This window comes from Cetorhinus maximus, chromosome 13 (assembly GCF_964194155.1).
Source record: "Cetorhinus maximus chromosome 13, sCetMax3.hap1.1, whole genome shotgun sequence".
NCBI lineage: Eukaryota > Metazoa > Chordata > Chondrichthyes > Lamniformes > Cetorhinidae > Cetorhinus > Cetorhinus maximus.
The window spans coordinates 80,726,254-80,748,534 of NC_135891.1; the positions used below are offsets into that span (position 1 = coordinate 80,726,254).

General features: G+C 42.0%; 1 protein-coding gene across 1 annotated transcript in view; it reads left to right on the top strand.

Moving 5' to 3' along the window:
* LOC144688753 (procathepsin L-like) overlaps positions 1 to 18,020 on the top strand; it is a 45,879-nt gene extending 27,859 nt beyond the window's left edge. Inside the window, exons 4-8 of the mRNA XM_078555667.1 lie at positions 1,075 to 1,227; positions 3,140 to 3,364; positions 4,132 to 4,297; positions 12,291 to 12,396; positions 17,336 to 18,020. Of these exons, the coding sequence (XP_078411793.1) occupies positions 1,075 to 1,227; positions 3,140 to 3,364; positions 4,132 to 4,297; positions 12,291 to 12,396; positions 17,336 to 17,435 (750 nt within the window). The 3' untranslated portion in view covers positions 17,436 to 18,020. The remainder of the gene's footprint in view (positions 1 to 1,074; positions 1,228 to 3,139; positions 3,365 to 4,131; positions 4,298 to 12,290; positions 12,397 to 17,335) is intronic.
* Positions 18,021 to 22,281: the final 4,261 nt, after the last annotated feature.

Below are 22,281 nucleotides of genomic sequence, written 5' to 3' on the forward strand. Positions count from 1 at the left end.
GCTGGGGCCCAAGCACTGATCTCTGCCAAAGCAAGAAAATCACCCCGGAGTTTTACCTTCTTCCCAATAGTCAAGTTTCAATAATATTTTAGCTAAATTGTAATATTCCTGAATATTAAAAGGGCCTGGATTAACTCCACAGTAAATATTACCCCACCAACAAGGGAATAGGAGTTGGGTTTACTAGGTGGTTGATACAGAAGTTTAGGTGAGACAACTTAAGTTTTAAGAATACACACAAATTTATTATAGTAAGAAAGCATGTGATATGGTGGTTATACAGAGTATAATTTGCAATGCTAAGTAAATCCCGAAAAGAATTGATGATTATTTCTAAAAGAGAATCCAGCAACTACTTTACTTGGTTACAGATGTAAGAGTTCTAAGAGTAATTAAGTAAGAAAGAATATCCATCAAATATTAAAGTGATTTTACCTTATTCCTGGAGTGAGATTCGCTGGCTCACAATAGCCTTGAGGTCAATCTAATGGGTCTCCCGAATGAATCTGAAGATTCAAGTTTGGATTGAGATATTTATAATGACTTTTCAGGTTGTTTAATTAAGGGTACCATGGAAGATGTTGATTTGTTCAAATCATAGAGCACCCCTAATTAGCATCCCATATTTGGTGAAAGGACCACCTATTAGAAATATTATTTTGAATTTATTCCTGGAACTGGACTTTATGTTACAGTCACGTTGGTCAATGTTGCTTAGTCAAGATACTGTGCCCAGCAAGAAAATAATACTTGGGGCATGGTGTTTTGTTTATCTATTTTGTGGTTTACTTATCGATCTAGTATTGTGGCTTTGTGCTAGTGTCTTAGCAAGTGTGTATTTCTTATCAGTAAACTCACATTTGTTATGAAGGGTGTCAACCTTGCTGCTTTTGCAAGCTAGTTTTGACCCCTGTTAAATATGTCTTACTGTGAGTTTACCCAAAGTAACATTCAAACTAATATCCCTGTATTAATTCCATATTATTTGACCTTTTTCCCTTTACACGCTTACTCTGATTAGTTCCTGTGCTGGTCTGATGCTCTCTCCTCACTGAAACTCTTGTCATCTTTCAGACCTTGGAAGAGTTCAATGAGCAGATGAATGGATTCCGCCTCTTAAAACCCAGGAACTCATCACGGCAACTTGCAAGGATTCCAGAATTGATTGAGATTCCAAAGAGTGTTGATTGGCGCGATAAGGGGTATGTCACTCCAGTGAAGAATCAGGTAAAAGAATTGCTTCTGAAGAGTAAGTTGGGGAACAGGTTCCTTATCAAAGCAGCATCTGTGTTAGGCAGAAGAGTAGCTGGAAGGAATTAATTTTGATAGAGCCACTGAAGATGAAATTACTCTTGGACGATGGCACAAAGCAAGCCATAGTGAATCAGCAGCTCATTTTACATTATCCTGATTTTCAATTTTCAATTTTTAGTGACTTCAGTCTGGCGGATTGTGCATGTGAATAGATATATTTAATATATTTATATTATTTGATAGAATGGATGTATTTAAGGGGATGCTAGAGAAACATATGAGGGATAAGGGAATAGATGGTTGTGATGATGGAGTTAGATGAGAAAAGATAGAAGGAGACTTGAGTGGAGCATAAACACCAGTATGGACTGGTTGGGCCATAGGGCCTGTTCCTCTATTGGATATCCTACACAATCCTACGCAAAACATTGTCCTGCTGACAACAGTATGAAATGCAAGGCCCCATCTTTAACTTTACATGCTGATGATCCACTGAACATGAGTCATGAACCATGGGGGAACCCTTGGTCGTAAGTGGGGAGCCAAAAGGAAACAGCCACTTGCTCCTGGAATTCTTTGATTGACAGGCCATTTGCTTTGAAATTGGGAAAAAAAATTGTTCTTTCAATTTCACTGGGCTTCATTGCCTGAAACTGTAATGACTTTTTGGCAGCTGAGCCCATTATGAATGCTTGGCTGAGTTTCAAAATCTGTGACCCACTTATCTCCACAGAAGCTTGTGTACAAAGTTGATTGACAGTTTTAAGAGGTCTTTTAAAGGATTATCTGTCTTAGATGTGATAATTGAATAGATGATTTATTTTAAAAACTGAATAGCGACTTGAGGGGATTAATGATGTTTTCTGTGGCTCTGGAGTATGAATTGTGTCTGAGTAACAGCTCTAGTAGATTATTAGAATTTCAAGGAATTCTCATTGCTATGCTCCTGAGGGCCATGGGGGTTATAAGGGGGCATGGGTATATGAGGGAGAATGAGAAGGGCATGGGTTGCATTGGGGATGGGTGAGGGAATAAGATGGGGTGAGGGCTTCAGGGGTGACAGTCATGATTACAACAGGGCCAATGTTCCAGTAAACGGAGGTGGGCCTTACAGCCTCACCGGCCACCTGCCTCTGTTGCTGCCTGCCTGCCTCCGGAGGCAGTGGGCCCAGCTTCATCCCGCCCCTCCCTGCCCAGACCAAGAATTTGGTAGGTGGGGACCTTCTTAATGGAGACGGGTTTGCTCCTTCCCAGCTCCTTCACAAAAATCCGGCCCCAAATGTGAGATCATGGCAGCAAAACCCAACATGTTTATGTCCTGAATTTAATCATTATTTCTGAGGTGCTGGAAACTACGACTCCTAATAGAATGGTTCCGACTCCATTGAAATTACGGAGGGGTTTGAACTGCTCACCCTCACAATGGAACCAGGAGTGCTACGTGTGGGCTGGCTAGGAACACTAGCAAAAAATGCCGGAAACGGGAATGGGTGTGGGAATCCCAGAATCAGGTCCTGCCCACCATTTTTAAAAACCTCACTTCTTGGCCTGACTTGGTGAAAATCAGGGCCATGATCTTTGAAAGGGTTAAATAAGCTTTGTCTTCAGTGTTACCGATGTCCTTGGCTTAACGGGACAACTTAGAGTTTGAAGAACAAAGGAACTCGCAGGTTATGCATCCAAGATGTTATCCTCCTGTAAAATGGCTGCCAGCGGGAGAGGCCATTTCCTTCTTTGAAACCTGATTGACTGCAACTCCTAATAGGAACAGATTGAAACAGGGTCTCAGCAGCATCAGTAAAACAATATTTAAACTGATTTTGTAATAAAAACGAAATTTCTATAATGTTCAGCTCCCGTTGGGATTGTGATTGTGTGTTTGCAGGGTGCCTGTGGCTCGTGTTGGGCTTTCAGTTCAACTGGAGCATTGGAGGGACAGACCTTTAAAAAGACAGGAAAACTCATCCCACTGAGTGAGCAGAATCTTGTGGATTGCTCAGGACCACAGGGGAATCAAGGATGTGGTGGCGGATGGATGGAAAATGCTTTCCTGTATGTACATGACAACCATGGGATTGATTCCGAGGCTGGATATCCCTACACTGGCAATGTCAGTAACCTATTTCTATTTGTCTTTGCTAGATTAATCAGGGCATTCTTCCAATGATTTTCCCACATTGTAACAAGCTGACCCAACTTGTTCTTTCAACATTTGAATAAGCTCTTAGCAGTTCCAGCAAAATCCATAAGCAGTCTGGGTGTTGCTATGGGTCTGATGCTGCCCTTTAACCCTCGCAACCATAGGATTAAACCCAGTCCAGACTAAAGTACTGATGGTGTCCAGTCTCTGATAAGAGACAAGGAAATTGAGTTGGTTTAATCAATCACTCGGTTGGTTCTGTCACCAATTTTTGAATCTAGCCCTGATGATGTGAAAGTCTGCCTTACCTGCCATGTTAAGGGCCTTCGAGAAGAAACTCAGGGGCACCTGGACCTGGCTAGGAACAGCACATCCAAAGTGCTTTGGGGGACAAGTCCAAAGGCACAAATTGGCAAAGTAGCTCAGTGTCCATGAACAACTAGCAGAACAGCCCTACCTGTTTGCTACAATGATTGATATTTAGAATTACAGAACAGCCTGGATCTAACTCACACTTTACATTGGTGCTGCCAGTATTCTGGCACTGGTGAGTGTGAGACTGCATTATAGAAGATTATGGCAGAGAGGGATATTTAAACTGGAAGCGTTCATATTGCCTTTTGAATTTAGCTGCATTTAATTTCTGATATGAACTACTGAGTTTGCAGAATAAATTAATTGGCATTTCTTTGACAGGATGATGATAACATTGTACTTCATGTTTTGTTTTTAAACAGGATGATCCCTGTAATTATAAGGCCGACTACAAAGCTACCAATTGTACCAATTACTTTTTTGTCCCTCAAGGTGATGAAAAAGCTTTAGCTCAAACTGTTGCTAAGATTGGACCTATATCTGTTGCTATTGATGCCAGTCATCAATCCTTTCAGTTCTACCATTCAGGTAATTCACGACTGGCAATTTCAATATTCACTGAGAGAAGTTTCTATATTTGAATTCGCTTTTGAAGATGTATATTCCACCCAGAGACTTGTGAGCAAAGTGAAAGTAAGGAGACTGTTGTCACGGAGTTATTGAATGGTACAGCACAGAAGGAGGTGATTTAGCCTATTATGCCTGATGTGATTATGTTCCAAGTACTAACTATAATGCGCTATGTTGACTCAGACCTGACTGTGGGATATGGGGGTCAGAACGTTACAGTAATTCATAAATCATGGACCTCAATATTAAGCATGGCTTCCCATCTACCCATCCCACCTCAATTTCCGATCTCCCCTCGCTGTTGCCTCCCAAATCCCTAGCCATCTTTCCTGGAACTCCATGTTTAAATCGCTCCAATCAGGTTTCTGTCCCTGCCACAGTGCTTAAATAGCTCAGATCAAAGTCACAAATGACATCCTAAGTGACTGTGATAAATTCCCCCTCCTCATCCATCTTGACCTGTCTGCAGCCTCGACATGGTTGACCACATCCTCCTCCTCTTTCACCGTCATTCACCTGGGCGGACTGCACTCACTTGATTTCATTCTTGACTTCTAATCATAGCCAGAGAATTCCCATCAATAGCTTCTCTCCCTGCTTCTTCACTGTTACCTCTAATGCTCCCCAATCGTCTATCCTTGGCTCCTTCCTATTTCTCTTCTCCATGTTGCCTCCCTGCAACATCATCTTAAAGCACAGTGTCAGTTTCTACATGTATGCTGACAGTATCCAGCTGTAACTCACCATCGCCTCTCTCTCGACTCCTGCACTGTCTTGTAATTATCAGACTGGTTGTTTGACATCCTGTGCTGAATGAGCAGAAATTTCCACCAGCTAAATATTGGAAAACCAGAACGTTCCTGCACAAACTCAATCCACTGGCAATTGTCTGAGGCTGTATCAGACTGTCGACAACTTTAGTGTCATGTTTGACCCTGACATGATCTTTTGGTCAAATATGCACCCAATCATTAAGACCCCTATTTCCATTTCTGAAACATCGCAGGATTCCGCGCCATCTTAGCTCATCTCCTGCTGAAACCCTCATTCATTCCTCTGTTATCTCTAGACTCGAATATTCCAGTGCACTTCTGGCTGGCACCAAGTCCCATTCACCTGTACTCGTTGACTTACATTGGCTTTTGGTTAAGCAATGCCTTTTGATTTTAGAACTCTCATCTTTGTTTTCAAATCCCTCCATGGCTTTGTCCCTCCCAACTCTGTGATCTTCTCCATTCCCACAACCTTCCAAGACGTCTGTGCTATTTCAGCTCTGGCCTTGAGCATCCCCAATGTAGTCAATGTAGCTGTTATAGCGGATATTGGTCAATTGCCTATCCCCAGAAATGGAGGCAGGGAAGTTAAAAAAGGTGAGGGAAGGATGGAAATTGGAAGCAAGGTACATGAAATTTTCAAGTTCAGTGTGAGAGCAGGAAACAGCACTGATACAGTCATCACTGTACTGGAAAAAGAGGTGAGTGAGGGAACCTGAGTAGAACTGGAATACAGAATATTCCACATACCCACAAAAAGGCAGGAATAGCTATGATACATGTAGGTTCCCATAGAAACACCTTTTATTTGGAAGAAGTGAGTGGAGTCAAAGGAGAAATTGTTCACTGTGAGAACAAGTTCAGCCAGGTGGAGGAGAGTGGTGGTGGATGGAGACTGAACTTCGGACCTTACGCTTACTTGAGTTGAAATCCATCTGCTACAGTTTCTCCTACTCACTTGTCTCATTGTAGCTTGATGCTCCTGTCTATATTGCTCACAATGCTGCCACTCTTTGTGTTATCAGCAAACCTGGATACGTGACTCTCTATTGTGTTTTTGAGTCATCAGTAAATATAGAGGCCTCTAGAGACCTTATTGCTGTTTAGATGTCATATATTGATGTCACAAGTTGTCTTGTGAACACGTTGTCATCCATATAAAACCAATTATTGAGCAAAAGATGAGAGGCCCATGTCCAGACATCAGATGAATTCTTCCCTAAAGCCAAATTGGTCAGCATCTGGCAGGTGATTTTCTGGGTGATTGCAGGCCTTGTGATTACAGCTGCTGTTGTTGATATAATGCGCCACAGAAAGTAAGATGAAAGGATTAAAGAACTATAGTTGTTTTGCCCCAGCAAAGACACCAGTAGTCACTTCCTTCCAATTCTAGTACACACCCATCATTGCTATTCATTGTCTTCTACTGCCTAGCCAATCCCCTAACCAGGCCAGTAATTTGCCTTCAATTCCTTTTATTTTAGATAGCAGTTTCTTAGATTCCCTGGGTCAAAAACCTGGAACTCCCTCTCCAATAGCACTGTGCAAGTACCTTCACCACACAGACTGCAGCCACTCAAGAAGGTGCCTCACCAACACTCAAAAAAAATCTGGAATCCTATCAAAAATTTCTGGAAGTTCACTTAAATTACATCCATAGGTATTCCTCTACATACTATAATTACTTCCTCAAAAAAATTCAACTAGTTTTGTTCAACATGACCTACTTGTTTGCAAATCTATGTTGACTCTTTCTAACTTGATCAAATTTCTCTAAGTGCTCAGGCACTCTGTCCTTAATTATAGATTCCAATAGTTTCATTGGTAGGTGGAGAATGAGCCAGTAATTATTCACCAGGTCTGCGATTTCCTTATTTTCATTTATAACATTTTCTACATTCCACTTTCTCTCCTCCAGTATATAATTGTACAAATGTTTGCATTAATCTTGACATCCCTCTGAAGTTTCTCTCCAAACTCCTTTTTCAGCCCTTACTATCTTTTACGTCTTCCTTTGCTACCTTTTATATCTCTCCCAGTCCCATAGATCTACACAATTCTCTGGAGATTTGCATGCACTTTCCTTTGGTTTTATGCTCTCACTCACTTCTTTTGTCAACCGTGGCTGTTTTATTTGGTAATTAGAGCTGTTTCCCCTTAGGGGTGTATTCTGACCCTGATTAAAATAAATTCTTTATTGAACACCTCTCACTGTTCAGCTGATAACGGTTTTGATCAGTTTGCTGTCGTCAGTTTCCATCTCATCTTGTTACCAAAATCTAGGATCTTACTATGTTAAGTTTCTTCTTTTCAAATGTAACTTTGAATTTGACCATATCATGATCACTGTTAGATAAGTTACTTCTTACTGCTAGATTAGACTGGCTCATTGCACATTGCTAAATCTGGTGTGACCTGCCCTCTTGTTAAATCTAGAAGATACTGCTCCAGAAAACTATTGTGAATGCCCTCTGAAATTCACTACCTTTCTCACTTTGATGTTCTCAATCTATATGAAAATTGAAGTTTTCCATTAAAACAACTTCACTATTGCTACAAGCCTCTCTAATGTCTGAATTAAATGTTCTGCCACTTCATTGCTGCAATCAGGAGGCTTGCTGACTGTTTCCATTACAGGTTTAATCCCCTTCTTGTTCCTCATTCTTAGCCATAGTGTCTTCACTGATTGTTTCCTTTACCTATATAATCTCTTATTAATGTTGTGGCCTTACTGATTAAAAGATAATATTACAACTCCCCCCCACCCCCCCACTGCTACTTCCGATTTCCTTATCGTCTCTAAAGGTCTTATAAACTGGAATATTTAACTACTAATGATGAACAGCAAGCAGCCACCTCTCTGTATTGGCCACCATGTTATAACCTCTGTGCTGTATTTGTGCCTCTAATTCATTCAATTTATTCTTTATGCTCTGTGCTGCACCCTCTCCCTCCCTCCCCATCCACCCTCTGACCCCCAGCGACGGCTGCATTTTTCACTCTACTCATTGCTGAGGACTGTCTCTAAGGCCCTCGACCTTGGCTTTCTGGCATTGGTTTTACCTCCCTCTCTCCCTCCTGATGGCCAAGTTGCCAATTTGACCGCCAGCCGGACAGGAAATGGATCCAAAAATATTGTTGCAGAGCTGCTGTTAAGAATGCCAGAACCTCATCCCCTGCTGGTTTTGGCTGGTTTTGGCCTCCCTTTAAATACTGGGCCACAGAATTTTACAGTACAGAGAGAGGCCATTTGGTCCATTGTAGTTATGCCAGTTCTTTGAAGGAGCTATCCAATTAGTCCCACTCCCCTGCTCTTTCCTGCATAGCCCTGCAATTTTTCCTCTTCAAATATTTATACAATTCTCTTTTGAATGTTACCGCTGAATCTGCTTCTCGTACTCTTTCAGGCAGTACAATCCAGGTCACAACAACTCGCTGTGTAAAAAAAAACTCCTAATCTTCCCCTGGCTCTTTTGTTAATTGAAAACTGGTTTGTAAATTGGATTATAAATAGTTTGATAAACAAAGTGGATTAATCACCAATGGTAGTCCTGTTTGGCAGTTGGTAAATATAAAGTTAGCCCAGTCTTTTGTCACTGCTGATGTCCCTTGTCAAATGGTAGGGTTTAGATTACGAGCTATAGGAAATGCAGGTTATAAGGTCAATTCTGGCTTCTTTGATGAAGTGGGTAAATATGCTGCCTCATGTAGTCAAACCTGATGAAGAACGGTGCATGTTTAAACCAAGACCTATATGGAGTTAGCTGATCTTAGCCAGAATGATAAAAGCCTGCTTAATTTTAATTTATTCTTTCATGGGCTGTGGGCATTGCAGGCAAGGCCACCATCCCTAATTGTCCTTGAACTCAGTGGCTTACTAGGCCATTTGAGAAGGCAGATAAGAGTCAACCGCATTGCTGTGGGCCTGGAGTCACATGTAGGCCAGACTGGGTAAGGACGGCAGATTTCCTTCTTTAAAGGACATTAGTGAACCAGATGGGTTTTTACAAGAATCAACAACAGTTTCATAGTCACAATTACTGAGACTAGCTTTTAATTCCAGATTTATTAATTGAATTTAAATTCCACCAGCTGCCATGGTGGGATTTGAACCCATATCCCCAGAGGGTCATACAGACTGGAAACATTAACTCTGTTTCTCTCTCCACAGATGCTGTCAGACCTGCTGAGCTTTTCCAGCATTTTCTGTTTTTATTCCCCCAAGCATTAGCCTGAGCCCCTGGATTACTAGTCCAATGACATTACTGCCATTACCACTACGCTGCCATCTTTCCCCTCATCTCCCAACCCCTGCCTCCCCAGCTTCACTTGCCCAGGGCTCCCCTTAGCTTCTCTGAAAGCTCGGGTTCCTAGTGCTGATAACTAACAAGTAGTCCCTGCTGGAAAGTCCTGCAGACTGGGTGACCACTTTGCCTTCGGTCTGTCCGCAAGCATGACCCAGACCTCCCTGTCGCTTGCCATTTCAGCACTCCACCCTGCTCTCATGCCCACATGTCCGTCCTTGGCCTGCTGCAATGTTCCAGTGAAGCTCAACACAAACTGGAGGAACAGCACCTCATCTTCCAACTAGGCACTTTACAGTCTTCCGGACTTAACATTGAGTTCAACAATTTCAGATCATGAACTCTCTCCTCCATCCCCACCCCCTTTCCGATCCCCCTTTTTCCAATAATTTATATATATTTTTCTTTTTCCCACCTATTTCCATTTTTTAAAAGTGTAATTCCATCCATTGTTTTATCTCTACCTTTCAGCTTATTTCAATCCCTTTCCCCCACCCCACCCCCACTAGGGCTATCTGTACCTTGCTTGTCCTGCTTTCTACCCTTAATGTCACCATTAGCACATTTCTTAGCTAAAATCACCACCGTCAACACCTCTTTGTCCTTTTGTCTATGACATCTTTTGGCTATCACTGGCCCTCTATCCAGCTCTACCTGTCCCACCCACCCCTTAAACCAGCTTATATTTCACCTCTTTTCTATTTTTCCTTAGTTCTGTTGAAGAGTCATACGGACTCGAAACGTTAACTGTGTTCCTCTCCGCAGATGCTGTCAAACCTGCTGAGTTTTTCCAGGTATTTTTATTTTTGTTTTGGATTTCCAGCATCCGCAGTTTTTTGCTTTTACCCTGCTGGAAAATGTTTGTGTGTGAATGTTAGTGGGCGATGATGGGCGTAGCCCTGATGTTCGCCACCATAGTGTACCTCGCAACACTGTCTGTGTTCAAATAGGAGGAAGAAAACACACACAACTAAGTTACCAAAAGATGTTTCCAGACTGAAGAAACCATTTACTGAGTGTGGCTTTAAGTATGCTGTCTGCTTAACATCTTTTATATTCATCAGGCCCAACTGTTCAATATTTCTTCATAAGATAAGCCCCTCAACCCAGGAATGAGTTGAGTGAATCTCCTCTGAGCTGCTTCTTATGTAATTATAACTTTTTTCAATTAAGGTAATTGAGGAACTTGGCTTCTATGAGCTAATCCATAGGCCTTATGTTGTATACCCAGGTAAAATGGGGCAAGGACCTCCATATACAAGATTTAACCACATAAACACTGGGAAATGGACTCTGGATTCTCAGAAAGGAAGACCAATGTAAAGATTAGTTTAGAGCCTTTGATTGACAGAGCAGACTTCAATCTAAACCAGGAAGCAATGATCCTGCTTTGGAGTCCCACTTAGTTAAGGGATATAAATATTAGGGCTTGAAATTGGGGTCCTGGATAAAGATTCTGGATGATGAAGTGAGCCCTGGCTGGAACCAAATGGTCTTTTCTCAAGTAACAAAGAAAGGAACACTTGTATTTATATATACCAAGTTTCATGACCTTGAAATGTCCCAATGTGCTTTGCAGCCAATTAAATACTTTTAGTGTTGTAATGCAGGAAACGCAGCAGCCAATTTGCACACAGTAAGCTCCCACAAACAACAATGTGATAATGATCAGATAATTAATAACATTGGTTGAGAGATTAATATTGGTCAGGACTCCAGGTATAACTCATCTACTGTTTTTCAAAAGAGCAGACAGGGCCTTGGTTTTACATCTAAGAACATAGGAACATATGACTTAGGAGCATGAGTAGGCCATTCAGCCTTTTGAGCCTGTTCCACCATTCAATAAGATCATGGCTGATCTGGTTGTGTCTCAACTGCACTTTGCTGTCTGCCCCCGCCATACCCTTGACTCACTTGATCAAATATCTGTCTAATTCTGCCTTGATTCAATGACCCAGCCTCCGCTGCTCTCTGGGGAAGAGAATTCCACAGACTAACGACACTTTGAGAGAAAAAAATTCTCTTCATCTCCGTCTTAAATGGTTTGCCTCTTATTCTTAAACTGTGTCCCCTAGGTCTAGTCTCTCACACAAGTGGAAACATCCTCCCGGTATCTACCCTATCAAATCCCCTGGATCTTATATGTTTCAATAAGATCACCTCTCATTCTTTTAAACTCCAATGGGTACAGGCCCAACTGTTCAATATTTCTTCATAAGATAAGCCCCTCAACCCAGGAATGAGTTGAGTGAATCTCCTCTGAGCTGCTTCTTATGTAATTATAACTTTTTTCAATTAAGGAGATGAAACCTGTTCATTGTATTCCAGATGCGGTCTCTCCAAGGCCCTGTACAGCTGTAGTAAAATTTCCCTACTTCGTTCCCCTTGCAATAAATGTCAACATTACATTTGCCTTCCTAGTCACTTGCCGTACCTGCATGCTAACGTTTTGTGATTCACGTTCCAGGACACCCAGACCCCTCTGTACCACTGAGTTCTGCAGTCTCTCTCCATTTAAATAATACGCTGCTTTTCTATTCTTCCTGCCAAAGTGGACAAATTCACATTTTCCCACATTATGCCCCATCATTCAAAAAAGGCACTTCCGACACTGCAGCATATCCTTAGTACTGCATTGAAGTGCCACTCTGGATTACATGCTTAATGGGACTTGAACACACCCTTTCTGACTCCAAGGCGTGTGTACTACCAGCTAAGCTACTATGAACACATATGAGACAGATTTTCTAAAATGTCTCTGTAGCAGAAATTTTTTTTTAACTTTATGGTAAATTTCAGTTGATACTCAGGTGGAAGGATTATGATGTATAGCTGACATCTTACTGAGGATTGCATTGTATTGCTCCCCAGGTATTTACTATGAACCCAGTTGCCTACCTTATATTATGAGTCATGCGGTACTGGTAGTTGGATATGGAATTACACCTGATTCAAAATACTGGATTGTTAAAAACAGGTACGTCATCCACATATTTAACTGTGAATGCTTTAAAATCTCTTGTCAGAGTAGAACGCCGGATTTTATTGTGCCTCTAAGTCGTAAAGGAGAGACTAACTATCTTGCTCAGAGAGAAGGTGATCTGGCATGGGAAATGGGTACTTCTAGGGATGACCTTAAGGCATATAGTCAAAGTGTCAAGCTGGGGGAGTGTGGGCGGAGTTTGACTCTGTATCTAACCTGTGCTATATTTAACCAGTAATGCTTGATGTTGGGTACAAGGTGCCAAGGTTCTATTATGGAGGAAGATACCCTTCCACTTGATGAGCTTATACACTTATACTAAAATAGAAATGGAATAAAAATGCGCTATTTCTCAATACTTCATTGAAAATGTGCAAATGAAAAATAATGTAATTATAATTGCTGGGCTCTGATTGGCACAATGCCTGTTCACCTCTAGGACTTTGAATTCAGCACAGAAAACGGAGCTGAAAATCTCCTCTGATGATGTAAGAGGGCATAGGATACTGAGTTTGTGAAATCAACATCAATAACATGCATTTGTTTCACATCCTTAAAAAGCAAATGTTTTATAGAAGTGAAGTTGGAGGAAAGTTAGAAGAGGGAACTGAAGGAATGCTGAATTCAGTTAGCTTTAAGGGCATTGAAAGAGAAAGTTAGAACGACAGAAGTGGGTTTAGAGAGAGTGTTCCAGAGTGTGAGGCTTAAATGTTTAAGCTGAAGGTGGAGCAGAGAAGAGAGGGTTGTAAAGGGGCCAGATTTGAACACGGTGGGCATGTGACGGTGTAGAAAGCTCATGGAGACTGAGAGGGAGAGAGAGTCAGGAGGACTCAGAGGGAGGGAGAGCTGAGGCCATTGAAGAATTGTAGACAAACACCAGAATGTGGAATTCAGTGCTTTAAGGATGAAAAACCAATGGAGGTTGCTGAGTATGGGTGTAACAGAGAAACAGGATCTACTAATAGGATTAAGGCAGATGAGTTTTGGATATGTTTTACTTCTGTCTTAGTGTTAAGTTGGAGGAAGTTCTTGCTCATCCATTACTTCAGTTTAGCTAATCAATCTAACAGCAAAATGGTGGTGATGAAGTAGAGCTCAGCATCTTTAGCAATCAGATGGAAGCTAGGCCCATCACTAAGGGATAGCATGTAGATGAGGAAAAGGGGTAACCAAGTTAAGGGGCATTTCTGAAGTGACAGTTTTTACATAGGATATAAGGCACAGAAGCAAGCCATTCTGCTCTACTAATCTGTGCTAGTGTTTATGCTCCACTCGAGCCTCCTCCCATCTTTTCTCATGCACACCTGCCATCGTTACCATCTGTTCCCTTCCCCCTCATATATTTGGCTAGTTTCCCCTTGAATGCATCTACACTATTCACCTCAACCACTCGCTGTGGTAGCGAATTCTACATTCTCACCCTTTGGGTGAAGAGGTTTCTTCAGAATTCATGGTGACCATCCTATATTGATGTACTCTAGCTATGTTCTTTCCCACATGCTCAATGGGCATGGGTGGCAGTAAAAGCTATTGAGGGAGATGTGTTGGCTACTTTGGTACTGCTGGGATGGACCCATTGAAGTGTGTTGCCATGGTGATGGATCACAGAGGAGAGATGTTGGAGGGGCCTGCCATGTTAAAAGAGAGGTTGAGGAAGACAAGGAGAGATGGAGCACCATGACAGCAGCCACAATGGATGTTCATCAGTGACCGTGACCAGGTTGCATCCTCATTCTTGACCCAGTTCTAAGTAGCTTTGGATTCACAGCACAAAACTGCCTTTAATTGGCTCTAATTACTCAGAAGCTAGAAGCATGTTTGCAATGAAAAATTCCATGGTTCTAATGGGAGATGTTACCTTTCACGCATACTGGGGAAATAGAAGTCAGGTAGTAAAGGCAATGAATTTCCAGGGGGCGCTTGGGACTGTTTAGTAACAAATCCAAATTAGCTAACAATCTGACAGTAACGTGACATTTTGGAAACAGTGACTTTAACCTGATTTGAATTTGTAGTTGGATTTGAGCGGAAGAGAGAGGGTCACAAAAAAGGTTTTAAATTTATGTGAGGCAAACTTTGAAGACATGAGAAATTAAATAGCAACAGTAAACTGACCTAAACTGTAAATGGATAAAACTGCAGACAAACAAACCATATTTCAGAAAGAGTTGAACAGCCTGGGCATGGATGTTAATCACTTGTACATATTGTTCACTATTATCAATAAATCCCCAAGAATGACTCCCTGCCCATGGCTCCTTGTTCTGATGAGCAGTGTTCTTGTCACTCAGATGTGAAACCTTTCTGCACAAGATAATGGCAGGTGTCTCAGTCCAGGGCCTCTTCCCTGTGCTCTGTGCAGCCTTCAGACCAAAGTGATGGTCCGGCCTCACACTCCCTGGACACCTTACTGATGTCTGCACCTCGATGTTGCTTGTCATTGTTGCCAGAAATGTAGTGGGCAGGCGCCACAGAGTTCTCTCATACTCTCTGTGTGCTCTCAGCACCTTTAAGGTGGGGCTGGCCCCCATCTTTTCAGCATCTGCGACCAGTGACACTGCTCCTGAAGGGCTCAGGTGCTGAAGGTGGACAAAGGATCAGATGCTTCTAAAGTTTCATGGCAGCGTCTCTATGATATGACCCTGATCACAGAGCACAAGCGAGCTGCACTTGGCTAGACAGGAGTCAGACATTCTCAGAGACTGTGGGCAGGATATTGAGTGTGGGGGGCGGGGCCCACTCGCCAACGCGTAAAATTTTCAGGTCAGCGGGGGCGCAGCCGAATCAGCTGTGCGCCTGCCGGCCTGTCAACGGCCAATTGAGGCCATTTAAATTCTAATTGAAGTAGTTAAAGGACCTGGCTGGGACCTGGCCAGCAGGCCGGGAGCCCTGGCAGGCTTCAGAAAAAGCATGAAACCTCATCCACAGGCGGGATGGGGTTTCATGTAGGTTTTTAAAAATGTAATTAAAAGTTTAATTATAAGTGATGGACATGTCCTAACTCATGTGACAGTGTCAAGGAAATTTTATTTTTCTGTATTTCACATTTTTGAATTTGGCGCCGATTTTCCTGAGGTAGCACTTAGTCTCAGGGAGCTGAGTGCGCTTTTTTGTGCACATACGCGAAAGATTGCACTCTCGGCTTAGGGAATTTCCCCCTGCCCACACAGGGATCACATAGCACTTCCTGGCGGACGTCACCCTGGGCGTGCCTTATTTGGCCCGCCCACATAAAATGGTGCCGTACCCCTAATCAGGGGTGCCAATTGGAGGCACGCCCGCTTCTGAACTCCCCCCCACCCACTCCTGCAACGACGGGGGGGAAAGTTCTTCCCTATGTGAACATTTATGGAGTGTCCTCACTGCATGTTGTCATCCTCTCCCTGCAACCGGGTGACTATTAAGGCCTCCACTGTGTCTCCTTGACAGGAGCATTCTCTCAGAGGGTGTTCGCGCTGTCATAAGCCAGACTGGAATCAAACATTCACAGAATGCAATGTGAGAATCTATGGGGTCACCTCACTGCATATCATCATCATCCTCCATGAATCTAGCTAGCTATAATTGTAGAATTACTGGAATCTGACACACACAGGAGAGAGGGGCTTTAGATCTTTTCTCTTTTCAAGCTAGGAGCTACTCCGCTGCACTGCTAACACATAAACCCTGGTCACCTGGTCAGGAGCCAATTAATACATTGCCAGGCAGTTCCCCAGACTCCTCCTTGGCACCATCCTGTCTTTCATGGCACACTCTGTTCCAGGACAGCAACATTGTATATATCCCTCACACTGTTCCAGTAGACATGTCTTTCAAACTGCAGCCATTGTAATTTTAATCAACAGTCCAGCAGAAATAAAAAGATATGTTTTTTACAACACAGAGAAGGACAGTGCACACATATAGGGCAGTGCACATGAAGGACAGTGTACTTATATAGGACAGTGCATATATATGGCCCAGTGCACGTATAAATGACAGTGTACATATATAGGACTGTGCACGTATTGGACAGTGCACACATAAAGGTAGCGCAAGTATATAGGAGAGTGTACATATAGTACAGTGCACATATAAAGGACAATGCACATATATAGGACAGTGTACACATATAGGGCAGTGCACATATATAGGACAGTGCGCATATAAAGGACAGTGCACATATATACTACAGTGCATATGTAAAGGACAGTGCACATAAAGAGCAATGCATATATATAGAACAGTGCATATAAAGGACAATGCACATAAAGGACAGTGCACATAAAGGACAGTGCACATAAAGGACAGTGCACATATAGAACAGTGCACATAAAGGACAGTGCACATAAAGGACAGTGCACATATATAGGGCAGTGCACATATATAGGACAGTGCACATAAAGGGCAGTACACAAAAAGGTCAGTGTACATATATAGGACAATGCACATGCATAGGACAGTGCACATAAAGGACAGCACATATATAGGACAGTGTACATATATAGGATGATGCACATAAAGGGCAATGCACATATATAGAACGGTGCACATATATAGAACGGTGCACATATATAGGACAATGCATATGTATAGGACAGTGCACATATATAGGACAGTGCACACAAAGGACAGTGCACAAATATAGGACAGTACACATATAAAGGACAGCACACTCATATAGGGCAGTGTACATATAGGACAATGCACATGTACAGGACAGTGCACATGTATAGGACAGTGCACGTAAAGGACAGTGCACATGTATAAGACTGTGCACATATAGGACAGTACTTACAGGGCAGTGGAAAGAGGGCATGTTGGAAATAGAGTTTAGGAGGAATAAGACACAAATGTTCAATGGTGCATTGACTTTAGCAGCATTTACAGCAATAATTTCAATCACAAATAATGCAATATCACAATTAATTGTTGCTTTTAAAATTTTTTCCAGCTATGGTGTTGAATGGGGAAATGAGGGCTACATTTTAATGTCCAGAAACAGGCATAACAACTGTGGAATTGCGACACACGCCGTCTATCCAGTGATTTAAAGATTTTTTTGAACAGAGTCTGAGAATGCGAAGACTTCTGAGGGCGTGCTTCTTCTGTTGTGTGCGTTGGGTTTTATGTTATTTTAATTACTGTTGCTACACCTTACAACCTTGATCGGGAATATATAACCATCATTCCCTGTGTTGATTTTAATATAAATTGTCTTGTCCTGGAACTGCACATGTATCGATGAATGTTTTGAATGAGGGAATTAACATACTTTCACTGATTGACATTGATTGCTGAACGGGGCTTGTCGATCACAGACTCTGGTTGACTATTCAAAACCCAGTGCACTGCCCTGCTGGCCAAGGCAGAGTGCTTCACTCTCTCCCCTTGTTTGGATTGTGGATGGAGCCCTTGTTACTGTTTCTGACTGTGATATCCAACAACATAGATGGGCATGGCCAGGTTAAATTGTCAGTGTTGGCATTTGGTTCTGGTGCCTAGAATGTCAAACAGATGTTCTCGATGTAAGTTCTCGACAATAAAAGGGAATAACTATGTAGAAACCTTCAGACATCTGCAATGTGACATATACTTTATGTTTACAAATGATAATAAATGCATCATTTCCACAAATATGTGAAGAGAGCTTTGAATGATTTTATTTCTTCTATTTATTTCATAGTTATCTGTAGTTCAGTTGGTAACGCTTTTGTCTCTGAATCAGAAGGTCATGGGTTCAAGCCCCACTCAAGAGGCTTGAGCACAAAATTCTGGCTGACACCCTTGTGAAGTACTGAGGTAGTGCCGCACTGGTAGAGATGCCGTCTTTCAGAGGAAATGTTAAACCAAGACCCCATCTGCCATCAGGTGGATGGAACTTTCGAAGAAGAACAAAGGGGTTAATCCTGATGTCCTGGCTGATATACATTCCTTAAACAATGCTTAAAACAGTTTCTGGTCATTATCACGTTGTTACTTGTGAGAACTTCCTGAATGTAAAATTAGCTGTTGTGTTTGCTATCTGACAACTTCAGAAACTAAGTTGTGAAATCCTGAGGTTATGAGAGGCGCTTTGGAAAATGCAAGTCCATTTTTTGTGAGACTGCCACTGGTCTGTGTCACACCATGGCTGCTCCGATGCTGGGGAAATTCAGCTGGGTGGGGGGGATGCATCTGTAGTGAGGTGCCAGCGGTAATACTGAGACTTACAACAACTGGCACTCATGCGGTGCCTATGTAATGTAGGAAAATGTCCCAAAGTACTTCAGAGAGGCGGAATCAAAATTCTTCAGGGTCAATCTTTGATCTGAGCTGGGTTTGTTGGTCTCATTGGAATGGAATGAAAGAGGGAGAGAATAGACTGGGCTCGGCTTTTCTCTATTGGACAGTGGTAGAGGGAAGACTTCATTGTAATGTTTCTGATTGTTTAGTAGCAATATTTAGGAGTGGCAAACAAAGGAAGTTAAGGATTGTATAAGATTAAAGGAAAAAGGCTTGTTAACGTTGCCTGAAATAGTAATAAACCTGAGGATTGGGAACATTTTAACGTATAGCAAAGGAGGACCAAGAAACCGATAAGTCAAGGGAGAATAGAATATGAACGCAAGCTAGTGAAAAACATAAAAACGGACTGTGAAAGCTTCTATAGGTATGTAAAAAGGAAAAGGTTGGCTAAGACAAATGCAGGTTCATTGCAGGCAGAGTCAGGAGAATTTATAATGGATAATAGAGAAATGGCAGAAGATCTAAATGATTATTTTGTGTCTGTTTTCACTGAGGAAGATACAGGAAATATCCCAGAATTAGAGATCCAAGGGGCGAGGGAGAATGAGGATTTGAAGGAAATTAGTATTATTAAGAAGGTTGGATGCATTGGTGATCATCTTCCAAAATTCTATAGAATTTGGAATGGATCCTGCAGATTGGAATGTAGCAAATGTCACCCCACTATTTAAAAAGGGAGAGAGAGAGAAAACCGGGAACTACAGAATTGTAAATCTTGCATCAGTAGTAAGGAAAATGCTAGAATCTATTATAAAGGATGTGATAAATGGACACTTGGATAATAATGATCTGATTGAGCATAATCAACATGGATTTATGAATGGGAAATCATGTTTGATGAACTTGTTGGAGTTTTTTGAACATGTCACTAACAGAATGACACTAACAGAATTGATAAAGGGGAGTTGGTGAACATAGTATACTTGGACTTTTAGAAGGCTTTTGATAGAGTTCCCCTCAGGAGGTTGGTTAGTAAAATTAAAGCACATGGGGTAGGAGGTAATATACTGGCATGGATTAAGGATTGACGAACAGGCAGAAAAGAGAGAGTAAGAACAAATGAGTCATTCTCACTTTGGCAAGCTGTGACTAGTGGGATACTGCAAGGATCAGTACTTGGGCCCCATCCATTCACAATATATATCAATGATTTGGACATAGGGACCAAATGTAATATTTCAAAGTTTGTGGAGGACACAAATTTTGGGGGGTAATGTGTGTTGTGAGGAAGATGCAAAGCGGCTTCAAGTGGATTTGGATTGACTTAGTGAATGGGCAAGAACATGGCAGATGGAATGTAATGTGGAAAAATGTGAGGTAGGAGGAACAGATGTGCAGGGTATTTCTTAAATGGTAAGTGATTAGAAAGTGTAGGTGTACAAAGGGAGCTGGGTGTCCTCGTCAATAAGTCACATGCAGGTGCAGCAAGCAATTAGGAAGGCTAATGGTATGTTAGCCTTTATCACAAGAGGATTTGAGTATAACAGTAGTGAAGTTTCGCTTCAATTGTGTAGAACCTTGGTTAGACTGCACCTGGAGTAGTGTGTGCAGTTTTGGTGCCTTAACCTTAGGAAGGATATTATTGCCATAGAGAGAGTGCAACAAATGCTTACCAGGCTTATTCCCTGGGTAGCGGGACTCCTATGTAGAGAGATTGTGGAAACTGGGCCTGTATTCTCTAGAGGTTCAAAGAATTAGAGGTGATCTCATTGAAACCTATAAAATAATTAAAAGGATAGACAGGCTCCCAACTACATATTCCCTTTAAGGCAACAGTCCAAAATAGATTTTAGATTTGAAAAGGCAATCTGGCAAGGTTACCACAGCACCCACTCGACAGTGGGATTGCAAAGGCTTTTAACATAATTTACTGGAATAGCACGTCTTCCTGCAGAGTGGCTAGGGCTTCGTCCAAGTCTTTCACATGGTGTACCTTTCAAGATTTTACATGGCCACACCCTACATAGCCATCCATCCTTCTTTATAAATGTTCCTCTCTCTCTAATGTAAAATACCATTGTTCAACATGTCTTCGGAAATTTACTTTTCCCATAACATAAAATTATTTCATGTTGTCAAATGGCATCTTTCCTTTTGGGAAAAACACACATAATAACCTTGCTCTATTTATTTTGTTAGTTGTAATCATCCTACCAACCCTTTGAAAATCAAACAACTCCTTCACTTATTTAAAAAGGCAAATTTCATTCACATCTTACCCGTGGAACCCTCATCCTTGCTTCTCTTATCTCCATTTCAAAAGTCTGCTTTACACCTAACTCTTTTGATAATTTCAACCTTGAAGTCTATCTGACTCGAATTCAATCAATTAATCAGTGACACAGACAGAACCATCCACAATCACACCCATAGGCCTACAATAATATCATGAAAAATATTATACTTCTGTGACAGTGGCCATGTGTCTGATATACCCGGGGTAATTAGCAACCTCAGTGTTCGGGTAGTAACCGTGTGGAACCACTGGTTGTAAACAATTGCACAGAGCTGAAGCTTCAGTAAATGTAAGACAGGGTTAGCAATGAACATTGAACAGGGGTAACAAACTGTCCGATGGAACAGGTTTATTCCAATTAAGTCTTGTTCCAGAATCATTACCCTAGGATCATTTGTGAAATACACTGCACAGTGTTAATGGGGTGGGCCCTGGGTGTTAATGGGGAGGGCCTTGGGTGTTAATGGGGTGGACCCTGGGTATTAATAGGGTGGACCCTGGGTGTTAATGGGGAGGGCCTTGGGTGTTAATAGGGTGGACCCTGGGTGTTAATGGGGTGGGCCCTGGGTGTTAATGGGCTGGGCCCTGGGTTTTAATGGGATGGAGCCTAGATGTTAATGTGGTGGGCCCTGGGTGTTAATGGGGTGGGCCCTGGGAGTTATTGGGGTGGGCTCTGGGTGTTATGGGGTGGGCCTTGGGTGTTAACAGGTTGGGCCCTGGGTGTTAATGGAGTGGCCTGGTTTTGTTAGTGAACACCATCACAAAAACATGATCTGGTGATTATCACCTTGCTGTGTTTGGTAGCCTGCTGTGAGCAAATTAGCCGCTTCATTTCTTACATTCCAAGAGTGACTGCATTTCAAAAAATAGTTCATTGGCTGTAATGTACTTTGGAATCCTGGAGATTGTGAAAGTCGCCATATAAATGTAGGTGTTTCAAATCTTCTCTTAAAGATCTGGGTCTTGGGTGTTAATGCCTTGGAACCAGGAAGCCAGGTGGTGAAAGATAGAGCTGAAACCAATCCTGAAAGATGTTTAGAAGCTTTTATTTGAAGAGATACACAATACAAACATGAGCCTCCTAACCCAAAAAGCACAGTTTCAGTTTTTGTCTATAGGGTTACAAGTGAATCCACAGTTAGTGCCCACCATTTACATATAATTAAATATAAATTAATATACAATTAACATGCCTTGTAGGGAGGGGGAAATTCTTTCAAGTTATCAACAGTCACAGATTGCAACTCTTTCGAGTACAATCACAGTTCTTGGTTTCCGGGAGTGGGACATGAACCCACAACCCTCTGATTCAAAGGCGAGGGTGCTATGAACTGAGCCACAGCTGAAGGTGGATTTGAGTCTGTGTTTGTCATTTA